At 56.5% G+C, this 17,727-nt stretch overlaps 1 protein-coding gene across 4 annotated transcripts in view; it reads left to right on the top strand.

Annotated features, from left to right (window-relative positions):
* AHNAK (AHNAK nucleoprotein) overlaps positions 1-17,727 on the top strand; it is a 54,486-nt gene that overhangs the window by 17,223 nt on the left and 19,536 nt on the right. For 3 of the 4 annotated variants that reach the window (XM_039482641.1, XM_039482643.1, XM_039482640.1), the window contains exons 2-4: positions 14,300-14,381; positions 15,714-15,864; positions 17,210-17,397. In XM_039482641.1, coding sequence (XP_039338575.1) covers positions 15,714-15,864; positions 17,210-17,397 — 339 coding nt within the window. In that variant the 5' untranslated portion in view covers positions 14,300-14,381. Of the gene's footprint in view, positions 1-14,299; positions 14,382-15,692; positions 15,865-17,209; positions 17,398-17,727 lie in introns of all 4 variants that reach the window. The other variant, XM_039482642.1, reaches the window with a different exon arrangement.

Below are 17,727 nucleotides of genomic sequence, written 5' to 3'. Positions count from 1 at the left end.
TATTGAGGTCAGATTAGATGAGCAGTACGGCCCCTGCGGGTTTGGAAATCCAGGAGTCTATAAAATGACAAGCTCTCCTTGTAAAAAGCAACAGAATCCTGTGGCACCTTAAATACCTTCTTGAGGCTTTTGAAGCTTGGGGAGATGTAACTTCAGTCTTCTGAACACTGGCGTATTTGGGAGGGGCCCACTGGATGAGAGGCATACTGGGAGCCAGGACTCTTGGGTTCTTTCCCCAGCTCTGGGAGGGAAGTGGGGTGTAATGGGTTAGAGCAGGGGGTCTGGGAGCAGGACACCTGGGTTCTAGTCTCCGTGTGGGAGGGGAGTGGTATCTAATGGTTAGAATGTGTATCTGAGAGTCTGAACTCCTGGGTTCTATTCCAAAATATATCAACTGCTCTGTTCCTCAGTTTGGCCATTGTTAAAATGAGTGTGGCAGCTCTGCACTAGCTCACAAGTGTGGCTTGGTTAAGAGTCATAAAGTGCCATTAGCCCTCTGAGTGCCAGGGGCTAGAGAGCTGTTGTTTTTATTTTTATTACAGGCACTGGGGATGTTCTTCCAGAGGACACTAATTAGTATGTTGGTGCTGAGCTGGGGTCTAGGGGCACAGAAGGGACAAGCAGACAGTCCCCCACCATGGTGGTTGCCTGAGAGAAGGGAGCACTGAGAGAGATGAAGAGAGAGCAGTGGGGCAGAGTCAGTGACAGAGAGGGGCTGTTGCAGAGAAGCTTGACTTGTGGCCTAGAGGTCCCAGGGCAGTTCTCTGAGCAGCTCAGGGTCCCTCTTCCAGCTGGGTATCCCACCCCCTGTAATAGGAGCTGGACTGTTTGGTGTGGTCTTATGACACTGAGGCAGTTTGCAGAGTGTCAGGAGGCCTGCGAGCCATACAGGGTTTGTGTGTGTGTGTGTGTGTGTGTGTGTGTGCGGGGGAAGGAGGGGCGAGGCTGTTAGAAGTTACAATATGTTTCCATGATCCCCTTGCAGCTCTTTTGTGCCTAGGCCTATTATTAGGCAATACACTTATTTACAGAGGGACTTGGGTAGCTACGTGTATAATCTTGTGCTTGGTGTTTGCAAGAGTCAAGGCGGCTTAGCTGTCCCTGCACCCCCTCGGAGCATGTGGCAAACTGATCGGGGCGGGGGGCAGTGTGTGTTCCCCCAGCTGGCATGAGACCATCTCCTGACCATTTGGAGAGTGCTGCAGTTCTATCCACTCTGACTTCCTTCCCCTCCTGCAAAGAGCAGCGATTCCTTCAGGGGAAGATGCAGAGCACAAGGGGAAGCGTATTCAGTCAGAGAATGGACCGCTACCCAGGGACCATTCCTCAGCTGCTTTCTCTGTGAGGGCAGCACTGCTCCTGCCTATCTGCCTTGTGCACCCCAGTGCATGCGGCTACAATGAGGAGACTAGACTGGATGCCCCAGCGAACGTCCAGGACCATGTTCTGCCTGTGTTTGGAATGGAAACTTGTCTGTAAATCCTCTCTCCTTGTGACAAAGAACCCATGGATTGTCTAGATCGGGGTGGGCAAATGATGGCCCACAGGCCGGATCCGACCCGCCAGCCATTTTAAGCCGGCCCTTGACCTCCCGCTGGGAAGTGGGGTCTGGGATTTTCCCCACTCTGGCATTCCAGTTGGGCAGCAGGGTCGGGGGCGGCGCCATGCGGCTCCCGGAAGTTGTGGCATGGCCCTACTCCAGCTCCTATGCATAGGGGCAGCCAGGGGGTTCCACTCTGCATGCTGCCCCCTGCCCCAAGCGCCACCCCCCGCAGCTCCCATTGGCTGGGAACTGCAGCCATTGGGAGCTGCAGGGGCGGCACCTGCGGATGGAGCAGCACCCAGAGCCGCCTGGCTGCAGCTCTGCGTAGGAGCCAGACGAGGGACATGACTGCTGCTTCCGGGAGCCGCTTGAGGTAAGTGCCGCCCAGAGCCTGCACCCCATAGCCCCTCCCTGTGCCCCAAGCCCCTGTCCCAGCCCTGATTCCCCTCCTGCCTTCTGAACCCCTCGGTCCCAGGCGGGAGCACCCTCCTGCACCCCAAACCTCTCATCCCCAGCCCCACCCCAGAGCCTGCACCCCCAGCCAGAGCCTGCACCCCTTCCCACACCCCAACCCCGTGCCTTAGCCCTAGCCCTGATCCCCCTTCCACCCTCCAAACCCCTTGATCCCAGCTGGGAGCACCCTTCTACACCCCAAGCTCCTCATTCCCAGCCCCACCCCAGAGCCCACCCCACCAGCTGGAGCTCTCACACCCCCTCTGCACCCTACTCCCCCACCCCAGCCCAGAGCCCCCTCCCACACCCTGAACTCCTCACTCCTGGAGCCCGCACCCCTGGTCTAGATGCTTGTTGGAATTGTCTGGATGACACAACTGGCCTTTTTGGTCCATTCACAGGGATCTTCCCCACCCCTCCAGGTGAGGCCGTGGTGGTCGGGATTGTGTGTTAGGGGGAGATGTGCTAGACTGGGGTGGGCAAAATTTTTGGCCCGAGGGCCACATCTGGGTATGGAAATTGTATCACAGGCCATGAATGCTCACAAAATTGGGGTTGGGGTGCGGGAGTGTGTGTGAGGGCTCTGGCTGGAGGTGCGGGCTTTGGGGTGGGGTTGGGGGTGAGGAACTTGGGGTGTAGGAGGGTGCTTCAGGCTGGGATCGAGGGGTTTGGAAGGTGGGAGGGGGATCAGGGCTGGGGCAGTGGTATGGGGGAGGCGGGTGAGAGTTCTGGCTGGGGGTTCAGACTCTGGGGTGGGGCCAGAAATTAGGAGATCCGGGTACGGGTGGGGGCTCTGGGCTGGGGCAGGGTGTGGGGAAGGTGAGGGCTCTGTCTGGGGTGCGGACTCTGGGATGGAGCTGGGGATGAGGGCCTTGGAGTGTAGGAGGGTGCTCTGGGCTGGGACTGAGGGGTTTGGAGGGTGGGAGGGGGATCAGGGCTGGGGCAGGGGGTTGGGGCATGGGGTGGGTCAGGGATGCAGGCTTCGGGTGGCACTTACTTCAAGCAGCCCCTGGAAGCAGCGGCCATGTCCCCACTCCAGCTCCTATGTGGAGGCATGACCAGGTGGCTCTGCGTGCTGCCCTGTCCGCAGGCGCCGCCCCTGCAGCTCCCATTGGCCGCGGTTCCTGGCCAGTGGGAGCTGCGGGGGCAGCACCTGCAGACAGGGTAACGTGGAATCCCCTGGCTGCCCCTAAATGTAGGAGCTGGAGGGGGACATGCCACTGCTTCCAGGAGCTGCGGCACATGTGTGCAGAGTGTCCCCCAACGCCGCTCCCCAGCTGGAGCACAGGAGCGGGGCAAGCCCCAGACCCTGCTCCCCAGCGGGAACTCGAGGGCTGGATTAAATTGGCTGGTGGGCCAGATGTGGCCCAAGGGTCGTAGTTTGCTCACCCCTGTGCTAGACAATGGCATAGGTGCTGGAACTAGGTGGGCTCCCCCTGGCTTGAAGTGGTTTCCATCATACACAGGGTTTAGTGGCTCTCAGCTCCCCCACTATACAAATTGTTCCAGCGCCCCTGGACGATGGACTCTTTGTTCTGAGGGCAGCGGTCTGGGTGCCCAGGCTGCTCTATGGCGGGTAAGAAATACCAGGGAGCTGCCCAATGGGCACACAGGCTGCACAATATGTCATGGGACAGACTGGAAGCTGCCTGGCTTTCACAGCTCGTGGAAATGGGGGACAGGGCTCGGTGAGAGGTAATTCAGGGGCCCTTCCAAGCAGACTTACCAGTGTGAGAGATAGATGAAACATGGTGGAGCACACGAGGGGGCATAGGAGGAGCCAGGTGTCCTCTCTCATCACCTCCTGCTCCCTCTCTGGTTCTGGGAACTCCGGTGTGACAGGCAGAGGCTGCAGCTCCCTTGCTGCTTCATATTCGTATTGTACTGCTCTCACTGCATGGGCTTGCCCCAGTGTTGTAACATGGTTAGGTAAATAGCTAGGTGCTGTGGGACGCGCCAGCCCCAGGAGCAATTACTATGGTTTCTGCAGCACCCATAAACTCACAGGGTGTTACACAGACAAATGAAATAAAGGCCTGTTCCCTGCCCTGGAGAGCTTGCCATCAAAACGTGAGACAAGCTGCAACAAGTGAGAGCAACAAAGTGTGTGTGTGTGTATATGGGTCTAGCCAGGTTCTTACCTAGGCACCTATCACCACAGCATGGGAGTGTGTCAGTTTGTCTAAGTTCTTATATAAATGACTATCGCAGTTGTGTGTGTGTGTGAGGAGTGGGAGTTGTGGGTGTTTGTGGGTGGGGAGTTGGTAGTGGTGTTGAGGGGGGAGTGGGTTTGGAGGTGTGTGCATTTGTGGAGCCTAGTGGTGGTGGTGTGTGTAAGGATTTATAGTGTGTGTTACTAACGATTCAGGGTGTGTGCAGGGATTTGGGGTGTGTGTGCGTGGGGGGGTTTGGGGTGTGTGTGGGAGGGTTGGGGTGTGTGTATGTGGCGGTGTGGGGTTTTTTGGGTGTGTGTGGGGGGAGGGTTGTGTGTGTGTGTAGGGGTTTGGGGTGTGTGTATGTGGGGGTGTGCGTGGGGGGTTTGTGGTGGGGTGGGAGGTGTATCGGGGCTTGCGTGGAAACTCTTTCTCATTTGTATGCATGGGGAACCAGTCATGTGTTAACCCTTGGGCTGGCTCAGCACCCTCTCCATTCCCAGCTGTCTCTGGCTCCTGGTTCCTAGGTCAGGAGGAAAGTAACCAAGAGGCAAGGGGTAAGTGAGGCCCAGAAAGGCCTTGGCCAGTAGTCACTCTCTATGGCCAGCAGAGAGTAGGAATTCCGGATAGTGCATCCTCCCCTGATTCCCACCCTGCCAGCTGTTTAGAGTGACTCTGCCCTGCTTGCAGGCACCAGAACTATTAGCCTGCCCCAGCAACCTGTGCTCTGGGCCCCTCTGTGCAACAAGAAGCTGGGTGCATTGGCACAGGCCTGCTGGCATGATGCACTTGATGTTTGTGCACAGGGTGGACTCTCCCGCTGAGTCTTTCCTGCTGCCAGGGGGATCCCTTCTCTTTTGACAGCCAGTGCCTGGTCTCCTGTTGTGACCCCTCCATTGTGCCCTCACTTCCCCATTCTCTTTAGATGCAGAAAAATCCACCAACACTAGGCAGAATATTCCCCCCCACCCCCAAAGAGAGAAGTGCCCTTAGAGACTTACCTGTCCCCTGTCCCTGTAGCATCTGGGCTACACTCTATTTATCCTCTCACACCCTTGCTGTTATCCCCATTGGGCAGGTGGGAACCAAGGCCCAGGGAGAGCCACTTGGCCACGGTCCCACAGCAAGTCTGTTGTGGCGCAGAGATTTGAGCCCACTTCTTCCAAGGCCCAGGCTCCGCACCCTTCTCCACTGACTCCATGAAGCCCACTATTGATTTTACGTGGCAGGTACTCAGATACGAGGGTGATGGGCAGCAGACTAAAACCCACAGAGCGCGATGTGTGGGGATGCCTGGATGGATGGATAGATGGAGGGGGGTAACGGGGATAAAGAGCTCGATGGGCACGTAAGGAGGCTGGATGGATGGGCCACTATGGTGATAGAGAGAAAATCAGAGGGTGCCTCGTGATCCAGATGCTGATTTGGTTGGAGCCAACGTGCTGGGCTGGGTCAGTAACTGGATTTCGAAGGCAGTCATGTGACTTTCTGGTGTTATTCAAGTCACCAGGGACGTGGCGCTGTTCCAAGGGCTCTGGTGAGGACTGCTGCTCTGCCTCCCGCACAACCCACCCCACTTTCACTCTCGGCACTAATTGGAAAGAGCAGCGTGTCCCTGGGGAACACAGGCGCCCACTTGTTCACAGAGGCCAGTCCCAAGCCGAGAGCAAAGCGGCACATTGTTCTCGGCCCAGCGCCACTCGCAGTCACACCCGAAGACGGATGTGTGAAATCTGCAGGGTGCTGGGCAAAGAGCACAGAAGGACTTTCGCATGCACCATGGAGCGGTTGGGCAGGAGCGGACCCCACAATAGCCTGCCAACCTCGGTGGGCAACAGAGCTAGAAATGTGTCACTGGTGGGCAATGGTGGGTGCTCCCACCTCTGCTTGCTGCCATATGGGCAGGGCCGCCCACGGGGGGGCAAGTGGGGCAATTTGCCCTGGGCCCCATGGGGGCCCTGCGAGCCCTGGCCGAGAATCCCTTCCCTGGCTACTCACCTGGTGGTGGTCCAGGTCTTTCGGTGGCACTTCGGTGGCGGGCCCTTCACTTGCTCCTTCGGCGGCACTTCAGCGGCGGGTCCTTCAGTGCTGCTGAAGACGTGGAGCGAGTGAAGGACCCGCCGCTGCAGACTTGGAGCGCCGCCCGGTGAGTACAAGCGCCGCAGCGGGTGGCGCCTTTTTTATACGTCCGCTCCCCGTCTTTGCCCCAGGCCCCCTGAATCCTCTGGGCGGCCCTGCATATGGGGCATGTCATCCCTGGCTCCTTCCTTGACACCAGAACAGCGTCTCCAGCGCCCTCCAGCACCCCCCTTTGCCCTTCTTGTCCTGTCTGTCTCCTCATTCCTGGACTCGTTCTTTATTTTCTTTCTTGTGCTCATCTCTGTTTGTGCATCGGTCTGATTGTGCACATGTGGGTGTGTGCGCACATGTGTACATCTGTGTGTGTGCATGCGTGTACACCTCACTGTATATGTGTCTGTGCATCTGTGGGTGGGTGCATACTTCTGTCTCTGGGGGTGTGCATGCACGTACATCTGTCTGTGTGTGCACATGTGTACAGCTATTTCTGGGTGTGTATGCACGCGTCCCTCGGTCTGTGTGGGTGTGCACAGGTACATCTGTCTGTGCGTGTGCATGCACCTGTCTGGGGATGAGTGCGTGCATGCATGTGTGAGTGTGTGCCCACATGTGCACCCCAGTGCATGGGTGTGATGGGATGTGACCACCCATGATGTAGCTGGAGGAACACTCTGGGGAGGAGATGGATGGAGAATCTCCTGAGAACTGGCTGCAGCGGCTGCAGGAGCCATTTATCTGTGTTTGCTGCCATGTACAATTAAGCTGGTATGAAGCAGAGCGGCTGTGCCAGAGGGAGTGGCATCCTGAGCTGGGCTAATGCCAGTCCCCACAGATCAAACAGACTGTGGGGGAAGGGTGTCCAGAACAGGACCCTGGGTGTCTGGGCTGGCGGTGCCGTGGGGCAGCATTCTAGCACAGGCTGTGTTACTGCAGCCGGCCTTGCTCACAGGAGCCTGGGAAGGTAGCTGGCCACCTGCCGCCACCACAGCACGAGTTTCCTTGCTTAGGGCGGCCACGTCGTGTCGCACCCCTTGCCCTGCAGAGCCTGTAGGTTCAGTTGGCTGAGGGACCAGCAATTCCCCCTGAGCCCTGGCAGCGCTGGCAGAGACTCAGCCTGAAGGGGCTGCATGAGAGGACGTGGGGGAGCAGGAATCTCCCCAAGTGAGTTTTTAAGCCTTTATTTTTCTTCAGCCGAGAGGCTGCAGAGTGGGAGCTACCGGGGTGGGTGGTTGGATGCTGGGTGTGTGCAGTGCCCAGTGTTTGGTTGTTAGCTGCCTGGCACTTATGTGGATAGCCCAACACATGTCCTCCTGCACAGGGGGGTAGCATGGAGGCTTTGGCATTCAAGGCATGAGCACAGGAAGAGTGAAAACCACAGATCCTTGTTCTAAAGATCTCAAACTGTATAGAACGTGGTTTAACAATGTGTGTGCACCATGACGGAGGGGATGCTGCCATATGTGTGTGTGCCACGACAGAAGGGATGCTGCCATGGCTTGGCACAGGAGGTTCTCAGGTGCTGTGCTGGAGCAGAGGAGATGCAGTCATGTCTGGGGGCTGGAGGTTCCCGGGTGCTGTGCTGGAGCAGAGGGGATGCATTTGTGGCTTGGTGCTGAACTTGGAGTCTGCCTCACTCACCCTGTGAAATCTCTGCTCGGTCTCCACCGAGGCTGGCAAAGGTCACCTGGCTGATTGTGTGCTGGCCATGGATTTTCCGAGATTAGCTGCCACTGCAGCCCCAGCTTCGCTCAGCAGATCTTCCCTTTGTGTCCTGAGTGGAAGTTTGGGATTGTGTCAGCCCATCGTCTCTGTGCACACAACAGTAACTGACAGCGTCCAGTGGGCCTAAGGGGATTAGTGCTCTTGCTGCCATGTGCCTTCCCCATGCTCTGTGTGTGCTAGACACCTAACTGCCTCTGGTCTGCCTCCGGTCTCAGTCCTCCCTCTCCTGGAGATGGTTTGGATGGTGATGGCAGCTGGAGCTCTGGAGGTGGCTGCCCGGGACCCTTCCCAATTGCAGATTGGAGGCTGGAGGTGCTGACCGGTGGCCTGGGATCATAGATTATCCCCTGGTCTGGGAGCAGTGTGCAGCTCTCCTCTTTCTTGAGGCCTGGGGATGATTATTTCAGTATGTTTGGAGCGAACTGGTGTAATGACTTGGCTATGCAGCAGGCAGGGTTTCAGCCCATGGAGGTGCTGAGGAGAGGACATTAAGACTGAAGTCTGGAGGAAACCCCCGAAGCAGGGATTATGTGGGCCTGGCAGCAGCCTCTCTGGTTTGCCATCAGCCAGCTGTGACACCAGCTCTTTGCACATGTAGCAAACCGACGCAGAGGGATCATGTCACCCAGCTGGGAAATGCAGCTGCCTCTGGGGGAGGGTGGGGCAGCTGTCTGGGCACGCACAGCCGTGCTGCACAGCAGCTCAGCCACAAGCTGCTCCCTCTTTCCAAACGCCTGGAGATGGGGGAGGAGTGAAGGCGGCCGTGACCTGGAGTGGAACTGGCCCTTGAGCAGACACCTGAGTGCAAGAACAGAGAAGTGATGAGGCCGGGCTGGGCTAAGTCTCGTGTGCGTGCCACTGGGTGAGCCCAGAGTGGGACCATGCAGTCTGTACACTCCGAGCCATCTCAGACCCAGCTCTGCAATGCGGGGAGGAATAAGGTCCTGGGTCGGGGGTGCCACCCATCCCAACTTGGGGCTGCCTGGGCCATCAAGTCCTGCAGGAAGGTCCCAGCTTCTTCCATGGTCTGGGCTGTGATGCCACAGCAGGGATGACAGGTTAGTCTCCCTAGGCCCAGAGCTTCCTAGCTTTTCTCCCTGCCTCTGCTTCTCCCTCTTGGAATCGATACCAGGAGACACCAGGATTAGTCCCCTGCTCCTGCCTTTCAAGTTCTGTTCTGGCCACTTTAGAATCTAGAGGCGAGGAGCCCTGTGCTTCAGGCCCGTCCTTTGCCGTACAGAAGGAATCCTCAGGGACCTTCCTGGCCCTAACTGGGAGCCACCAAGAACTCCAGCTGTCCTGCTGTCCCTGTGCCTGGCTGTTGGGGCAGAGACCCTTTCCCTGGGGACAAGGGATCACAATCCCTTCGCAGCCAGTTTTCTCTCTGCTTGAAGTTGGAGGCTAAAACAGACACGTAGTCGCTGAAGCATTTTCCTGCCTTTAGCCTCCCGTTGCTGGAGGTTTCTTCTGTAGGATGTGTATTGTGGAGGCACCTTGGAGCCCTAGTCAGGGGCCAGGGCCCCACTGTGCTAGCTGCTGGACAAACACAGACCAAAAGAACGGTCCCTGCCCCCGAGAGCTCACGCCCTAAGTATAAGACAGGGGCCGAGTGGTGGATGCAGACAGACCAAGAGGGGAACACAAGGAAACGGGGTGGGTCAGCATGATAGGCAATGGGCTCAGCACCCCAGCTGCCTGGCTGCTGCCTGTCCCCGGAGGATGGGACACTGGGGGTTTCTTTGGAATCTGAACATTCACAGCCCTGTGTGGAAATAAAGACAGTCGCTTGCGAGGTTCTCCAGGGGTTGGGACTTGTGGAAGGAGGAGCTGAAATGTCTGCCAAGGGAGGCAGGGCTGGGTTAGGCGCTGAGCCTTTGTCACCTTTTCTGTGAGGCAGAGGGGCTGCAGCATGCCCAGGTGTGTCCGCCTGGGTAGGGGAGCTGCAGCTGGAGAGACAGAGACTGTACCTTTGCAAAGCCCCAGCAAGCCTCGGGAGGGAGGTTTTGTTTCACAGCTGCTGTGCATACCGTTCACCTAGGGGAGGAATAATGCTCTCCTCGTGGAGTATGAATGTGCCCGGCGAAAGGCCTGTGTGCAGGGCAGATGCATCTAAAAATATCGAGAGCTGAAACACGTGGTGAACCTGAGAATAGCACCAGCAGCTTGGTGACTACATGGCTGGCATTGCTGTGCAGGATGCCTGCGGGGTTTTCCCTTGCCAGGCTGGAGGGGCAAGCGCTCTTGTGCTCACTGGAAACCTTCCCCTCTTGCAGCTTGGCCTTTGCCAGGTCTGTGGTGGAGCTGACATGTAGTGGGAGTTGGATACTCCTCCACAGCTTGTTTCATGGTGAATAGGGCTGTGAACTCTCAGGTGTTGGTGCTACAAGTATTACCATGGCCTAAGGCCTTCTTCACACCAGGCTCCCCGGGGAAATCTCCTGTGAGCCCTGCTGGGGGCACAGGAACCCCAGCCTTTCCCCTGCCATTTTGTCTATAGCTGCCATGGGCAGGATGAGTTGCCATGATGTGGAGGTGCCCTGCCCCCTAAGGGCTCCCAGTGCTGCAGCACCAGGCTTAGTGTAATGCTGGGAGATCACCCCGCAGAGTGGAGTGCAGGGGCACGGCCTACAGGGAGGGGAAGACAGCAGCTGTGGGGTGGGGCTGGGAGGTAGCGTGTGGTGGGGGAGAGAGGAGGGTTAGGCACACAGTGCTTTGGGGCCTTTCCTCCAAGTGGGCAGAACAAGCCGGCTGTGCGATTCTTTCCCTGCTTTGATCTCAGATGGGCTGGACTTTGGGCCCTGTGCAGGATGGCATGTGGGACCGAAAGGCCCAAGAGAGCTGGCTGAGACTTCTGGCCTCTCCCTCCATTCATAGCAGCCCTGGTGCATGCTGAGTCACTTCGGAGGCTTCCGCACCCACCCCACAGGCCTCTCTCCTGAGCCACCTGAGAGGAACAAACCAGTTTGTTCTCCACTTCATTGCAGTTTTCCAAATTACTCAGAAACCAAACAAGTTGAGTGGTTCCAGCCTGTGTGACCCTGTGCAGCGCAGACATCGCCTCTCGGATCCGGGCACCCTGCATGAACCTGCAGGACAGCAGAGCCACCAGGCTGCTTAGTGAGAGCCTTTCTGGGGCTCTAGCCCAGTGCTTCTCAAAGCCGGTCCGTTGCTTGTTCAGGGAAAGCCCCTGGCGGGGCGGGCCGGGCCGGTTTGTTTACCGGCCACGTCCGCAGGTTTAGCCGATTGTGGCTCCCACTGGCCGTGGTTCGCTGCTCCAGGCCAATGGGGGCTGCGGGAAGGGTGGCCAGCACATCCCTCGGCCCATGCTGCTTCCCGCAGCCCCCATTGGCCTCGAGTGGCGAACCACGGCCAGTGGGAGCCGCGATCAGCCGAACCTGCGGACGCGGCAGGTAAACAAACCGGCCTGGCCCGCCAGGGGCTTTCCCTGAACAAGCAGCGGCCTGGCTTTGAGAAGCACTGGGCTAGAGCACCATCTCATACATGGCCAGGGACCAGCCAATGTGCCAGGCCTGACCAGCCATAGTTTTTTCCTGTCACCTTTGGGCTCTGGAGGGAAGGGGGAATGGTGCAGGTGACTCCAATTTACAGCATGATCCTGAGAACAGACACTGGCTCCATGGCTCCTCCCAGAGCAGACTGGTTTGCATTTCAGCAGGGCTCCCGGGCGGATGCTTTGCTGCGTGGTCAGAACTCCAGTAGGAAGCTTGTACCAGATCTGAGCACCATACGGTGCAGAGCAGCATAGCCTGTGAACAGCCATGCAGCTGCCCCAGAGTAAGGTGCTGCACAGCGGAAGGGTGACTGAACGGGATGACGTATAGCGATGGAGGCACGGGTGGGTGTGCACACACCTTGCCAGTGCACAGGTGTGTGTGGGTGAGTGCCATTCTTGTTACAAAGGGAGCCTGACACATAAATTGTGTGTGACCCACTAAATTTTTTTTTATTTACTATTTTCCTGCAACAAGGCTATGGATTTGCAAAGACAACCCACCTCCCCAGGTGTTTGAGATAGTGGAGGACTCACCTAGTTTGAGTTTTAAGCCAGGGAGGTGGATCCAGTGTGGGTCTAACCTGCCTGACAACATCCCATTAACTTTTCTTTAAATTATTGTTTTAAAATGTGTAAATGCTGGAATGGCGAGTGGTGCCACTGTTCCCCCTGCCCTGGGCTGCCCTTCTCCTGGCTTGGGGAGTGCATTGGCAGTACATCTGGACTGGAGACCTAGGGACTGGTCTGGGGAGCTGGGAGGGGCTCAGGTTTAAGCAGTTGCCTTTAGAAAGCTGTCCAGTGGCTCTGAATATTACCTGTGATGCTCCCAGACCCAGCTGGCCAGTGCCCCTGGCTGGCAAGGGTGGTGTGGCAGATAAAGGAGAGGGGCAATCAGGGTTACATCTGACAACGTGTTGCACAGCTGCTGCTATTCCTTTCCCGAGTGATGTTTTTGAACACTCCATGTTCAGATCTGTGGTCTTCAGGATGGTGGGTTTTGTTTTAAGCACAGATGCAGGTTAATCCCCAGACAGCTCTGTGCCTTGGCGACACAGACTGACTCCCATTGGTGGCTATTTAGGAGCTGTGGACTTACAAGGAAACACTTTGGACCCACTTCTTTGCAGCTTGGGCAGTGGTTTCCACCAATGCAAAGTTCTACCAGCCCTGCAGATGGCAACAGGGGACTGGTGCATCCGGCCCGTGGTATCTAGGGCTCTGAGCTGGAGAGATGCTGAGCCTTGGCCTCTCCAGCGGAGTTCAAGGGGAGGGAGGAGTGCAGTGTCCCAGGGGGGCTGAACGCTGGGACAGGTGGTTGGGGGCAGGACATAGCAGCGCCCAACATCATGGATCTGAGAGCAGATTCTGTGGTAGCTGATCTCCCTTCGCATTGTTATTAACATTATTGCCTCTCTTCGGATTCTAAGCGAAACGTCTGGGCTGCCTTTGGCTTACTCAATTCCACAATCTCCTTTAGATTTGCATCTTGGCAGCTCTCCTGGTGGGAAGTCCCCACTTTAGCCTTGCATGCTCCCCAGGCAGCCCTGAGCACCAGATCTCCGGCTTCATGGTTGCTTCCATTGATTTCTGAGCTCTGCAGCAACCGCTCATAGATTTTAATGCCAGAGGGGGCTGGGGGCTGTGGTCTGTAGGTTGCACCCCACTCCGGGGCACATTCCCTTCATTGTGTTGTGCTTCTGGTTGCAATTTTGGCTCCTGAATTCAGACGCCTTTGATTGTGCAAGAGCTGACGCAGCATTGAGCGCTCAGTCCCTCAGGCTTGGGTCCCCTGTAGTGCTTCCAGCCTGGGACCTGTGCTTGCTGGAAACGGGAAAGTTTCTTTGCCTTGCTAGCTGGAGAAGAGGAAAGGTGGGGCAGCTCGCGTGGGTGTTGCCGACAAACACCAGCCAGGCAGAATTAGCAAAGGCACAGCGCCCCCTGGTGGTGACAATCCCATGGGCAGCCGGGCCCAAGCCAACACCGCCCCCCCCCCCACTTGGTACATCAGGTCTCTTTCCTCGCCCCTATTTAACCCCTTCCTGCTCAGCAAAGCTCTGACCAAAGAGTGGTTTTGTAGACCATGGTGGTGGGGGTGTCCAGCTATTCCCAATGCCCTGATTAGGAACAATTCATTCAAAGAAACCTTTTCTTTTACTGAGCTCCTTGGTGCTGGCCATGCACCACAATCCCTGCTCCCCACCCGGGCTCTCACGTTCTCTGACATGTGCCATTCTTCACATAGTGCACTCTGTGCTGGGAAGCTCTGGCTGCAGCGTGGTGCACAAATGCATGGCATGCAGGCAGGGGCTGGTCTCAGGAATTTGGGGTGAGGTTCTGTGGGCAGAGTTAAAGCCTCCAGAAAACCTTAACTTTGTATTTTCTGCCTGTCCACGTGTTGGGGTTTGTTTAAAGTTTCACCGTGATGCATATCTCCTGGCTTTGCATCTCTCCTTTCTTTTTTTTTTTTAAACACCTCAGTGTTCTTTTAGGATGAAATCCATTAAAGTCAAAGGCAAAACTCCCATTGATTTCAGTGGGGCCAGGATTTCCCTCTCAAAGTTTATTTTCACTTTATGAACATTACCAATTTTAAACAATGCTATTTAGCTCTTATGTACAGCTTTTCAAATCGTTCCCCATTGAAGCAATTAAACCTCAGTGTCTTCTATGTTGGATTGTTTTCTGTAACAGCACGAGTAGTTCAGATACCAGTGTCTTTTTTTGTTAGATCCTACAACTGTCTTACTGGCTCATCCCAGAATGGACCAGAAAAAGCTAAATGTAAAAAACATACAAACAGGTGGTTTATTAAGAACTCTTTGAATTTTCTGCTAGGCTGGGAAGTTGATACCGAAGGTCAGCAAGTGAAGAGAGGAATTCCTGGGGCGGTTCCAGCCAGGACCAAAGTCCCAACAAGGTCAGTCAAACAGGATCGGTCCATTCATCCCTGAAACAATAAAACATGCTTGATTCTTGCTCTCTCTGCTACACCTCCCACAATATCCGTGCGGGGTGAAATCCAGCCAGTGCAGAAGGCCAGCACTAAGCCTGTGCAAGCACTTACATCCCCATCGTCCAAGCTCTCTGCATAGGGATGACTCACCTCTGCAATTTATGCTTTGTGGTTTAGGGGCATTGAGACTGTGCCCAGCCCATGTCCATCCAGACTGTCAACTTCCAAAGCTAAACTATAGAGATAAACACAAAGGCCTGAGACTGCTCTGGTCTAGCCCAGGGCCGCCCAGAGGGGGGGGCAAAGGGGGCAATTTGCCCTGGGCCCCGGGCTCCGCAGGGGCCCCCAAGAGAAGAGCGGAGGCTCCCGCCTCCGCCCCTCTCCTGGAGCACGCCGAGTCTCCGGCTGAGCCCCTGAGCCCCGCCCCGATCCGAGCCGCGTGGTGAGGGGGCGGGGCAGGGAGCTCTGGGCTGAGCGCTGTGCTCGGCGTGGAGCTCACAGCCCCGCCCCCTCACCACGCGGCTCTGTGCGGGAGGGAGCTCAGGCCTCGCCGGAGACGCGCTCGGGTAAGGGGCTGGGGGCGGGGGGGAGCGGACCCGCCGCCGCCGCCGCCGCCGAAGCGCAGCCCAGCCCGGTCTTCGGCGGCGGGAGGCCCCTTCTGTTCAGGACCCGCGCCAAAGTGCCCGAAGGCCCGCGGCGGGGACCCCCCCCGCCACCGAATTACCACCGAAGACCGGGCTGCGCTTCGGCGGCGGGTCCCGCTTCGGCGGTAATTCGGTGGCGGGGGGCTCCCGCCGCGGGTCTTCGGGGCACTTTGGCGGCGGGTCCCGGAACGGAAGGGCCCCCCGCCGCCGAAGACCCCGGGCCCCCGGAATCCTCTGGGCGGCCCTGGTCTAGCCCCCTTGCTTTGACTCCTGGAGTTCAGTGGGGCTGCACTCCAGTAACTGAAGACGGAACTGGGCCCAAAGATTATAGCTTTGGCCTGTAAACTTTTCTGTCCATGTTGTTTTAAGAACGTAAGAACGGCCATACTGGGTCAGACCAATGGTCCATCTAGTCCCATTTCCTGTCTTCTGATAGTGGCCAATGCCAGATGCTTCAAAGGGAATGAACAGAACAGGGCAATTATCAAGTGATCCATCCCCTGTTGTCCAGTCCTAGTATTTGGCACTCAGAGGGTTAGGGATACCCAGAGTATGGGTACCCCTGATCCTGGCTAATAGCCATTGATGGGCCTATCCTCCATAAACTTAACTTGTTCTTTTTTTAACTCAGTTCTAGTTTTGTTTCATTTAGATGGAGAAGGAAGAGGAGGAAACACGGGAGATCCTGCTCCCCAACTGGAAAGGAAGCGGCTCTCACGGAATCACCATTGACCAGACGGAAGATGGGGTCTTCGTGAAGCAGGTGGTGCAGACTTCCCCTGCTGCCAGAACTGTGAAGGAAGGTGAGTGCAGCGCACCAGCCCGGAAACAACACGTGTTGTTGTGAGAGGCTGGTGGTGGGGTTGTGCTGGTTTATCACTTTGGGGAGAGAATGAGGATTATGGGAAATTCTGGCTCCGCTTCCCTTGTTCCTTTGCAACCCTTTTATCATAATTCTCTCTGATGCTGCTTCTGTGGCTTTAAGGCCCCTGGCCCCCCTGCTTGGGGCTCCTTGTCCTGATTCTTTGCTGATGGAGAGGCCTCTGTCCATCTTGCCCTGTCTGTTTGCCTCTTCCCTGGGGTGGGGCTTTTCCTGCCACTCAGCTTCTCTCTCCTTCCTGTGCTGTGCTGGCAGCACAGCCCATATATTATGGGCATTAGGGTAGCATCTAGAGGCCCCTGTGTGCTGCACAGATACACAGTGGGAGACAGGCCCTGCCCCAGTGAACTCACAGTCTAAACAGACACAGGGTTAGGGTGACCAGATAGCAAGTGTGAAAAATTGGGATGGGGTGGAGGGTAATAGGAGCCCATATAAAAAAAAGCCCCAAATATCGGGACTGTCCCTATAAAATCAGGACAGCTGGTCATCCTATACAGGGTGGAAGGGGAAACAGAGGTACCGAGGGTGGGAAGGGACAGTGCCAGAGGTGGGAATAGAACCTAGGAGTCCTGGTTCCCAGGACTCCTTGCTCTAACCCACCAGACCCCACAGTCCTCCTAGAGCCAGGGATAGAACCCAGGAGTCCTGACTTCCCACAGCCCCTGCTCAAACTGACTAGATCCTACTGCCCTCCCAGAGCTGGGAATAGAACCTAGGAGTCCTGGCTCCCAATGCCCCTTGCTCTAACCCACTAGACCCCACTGTTCTCTCCCAGGGGTCCTGTCTAGTGCTTTACCCATTGGACAGTGCTGCCTCCACAGCGTGTTTGGGGCCTGCTCCAAGGTGCTAACATTCTCCTTTCTTGCTGCAGAGCTGTCTCACTGACTCGCTATGCCTGGAGGCGGGGTTCAGTCACTGATGGCTCCATGTGGTGCTGTGGGGGGCAAGGGGGAGCCATGTGTGGTAACAGGGGTGTGTGTCTTTCCTCCAGCCACCCTGGGAATGAAACAGGGGATCAGCAATACGGGGGCAGCAAGACCTTCCAGATTAACCCCTCTAGGTTCCTGCCAGCAGATCGCAGCCATGAGCTGAGTGCTGGAAAGCATTTGGCAAAGTTGCCCCTTCTTAGGCTGCAATGCTAACGAAGAGGCTTTTGATTATTTTAATCAGCCCTGTGTGTAACTGAGCGAGATTTGTTTATTGCTTGGGCCCTGGATTGCCAGTGCCATCAGCTTGGCTTCACTCTCTTCTCTCTGTGCCTGTAGGGGATCAGATTGTGAGCGCCACCATCTATTTCGACAACCTGCAGTCCGGAGAGGTCACACAGCTGCTGAACAGCATGGGCCACCACACGGTGGGGCTGCGGCTGCAGCGAAAGGGGGACAAGTCTCCATTGCCGGGACAGTCATGGTCACACGATGTGTTCTCACCCAGGAGCCCAGAAGTTGTTCTGGTGAGTGAGGGAGTGATGCAAGCTCCCGGGGGAGTAGGGTGACCAGACAGCAAGTATGAAAAATCGGAACGGGGATGGGGGGTAATAGGAGCCTATATAAGAAAAAGACCCCAAAATCGGGACTGTCCCTATAAAATTGGGACATCTGGTCACCCTATGGGGGAGGGAAAGCAGCCCAAGCATTCCTGCAAACTGCTCCATGTGGAGACCGGAGCAGATTTATTCCACTTCAGAACTCTGGCTGCCATTCCTTATGTCAGGAAATCCTCCAGGCCAGAGAGGGTAATGCAGAAAGATGAGAGCCTGGAGTCAGACACTGCAGAGATAGTC

This window comes from Mauremys reevesii, linkage group 7 (genome assembly GCF_016161935.1).
Source record: "Mauremys reevesii isolate NIE-2019 linkage group 7, ASM1616193v1, whole genome shotgun sequence".
Classification (NCBI taxonomy): Eukaryota; Metazoa; Chordata; order Testudines; family Geoemydidae; genus Mauremys; species Mauremys reevesii.
The sequence above is the reverse complement of the archived record's forward strand: the minus strand, read 5'-3'. Positions and strand labels throughout refer to the sequence as shown.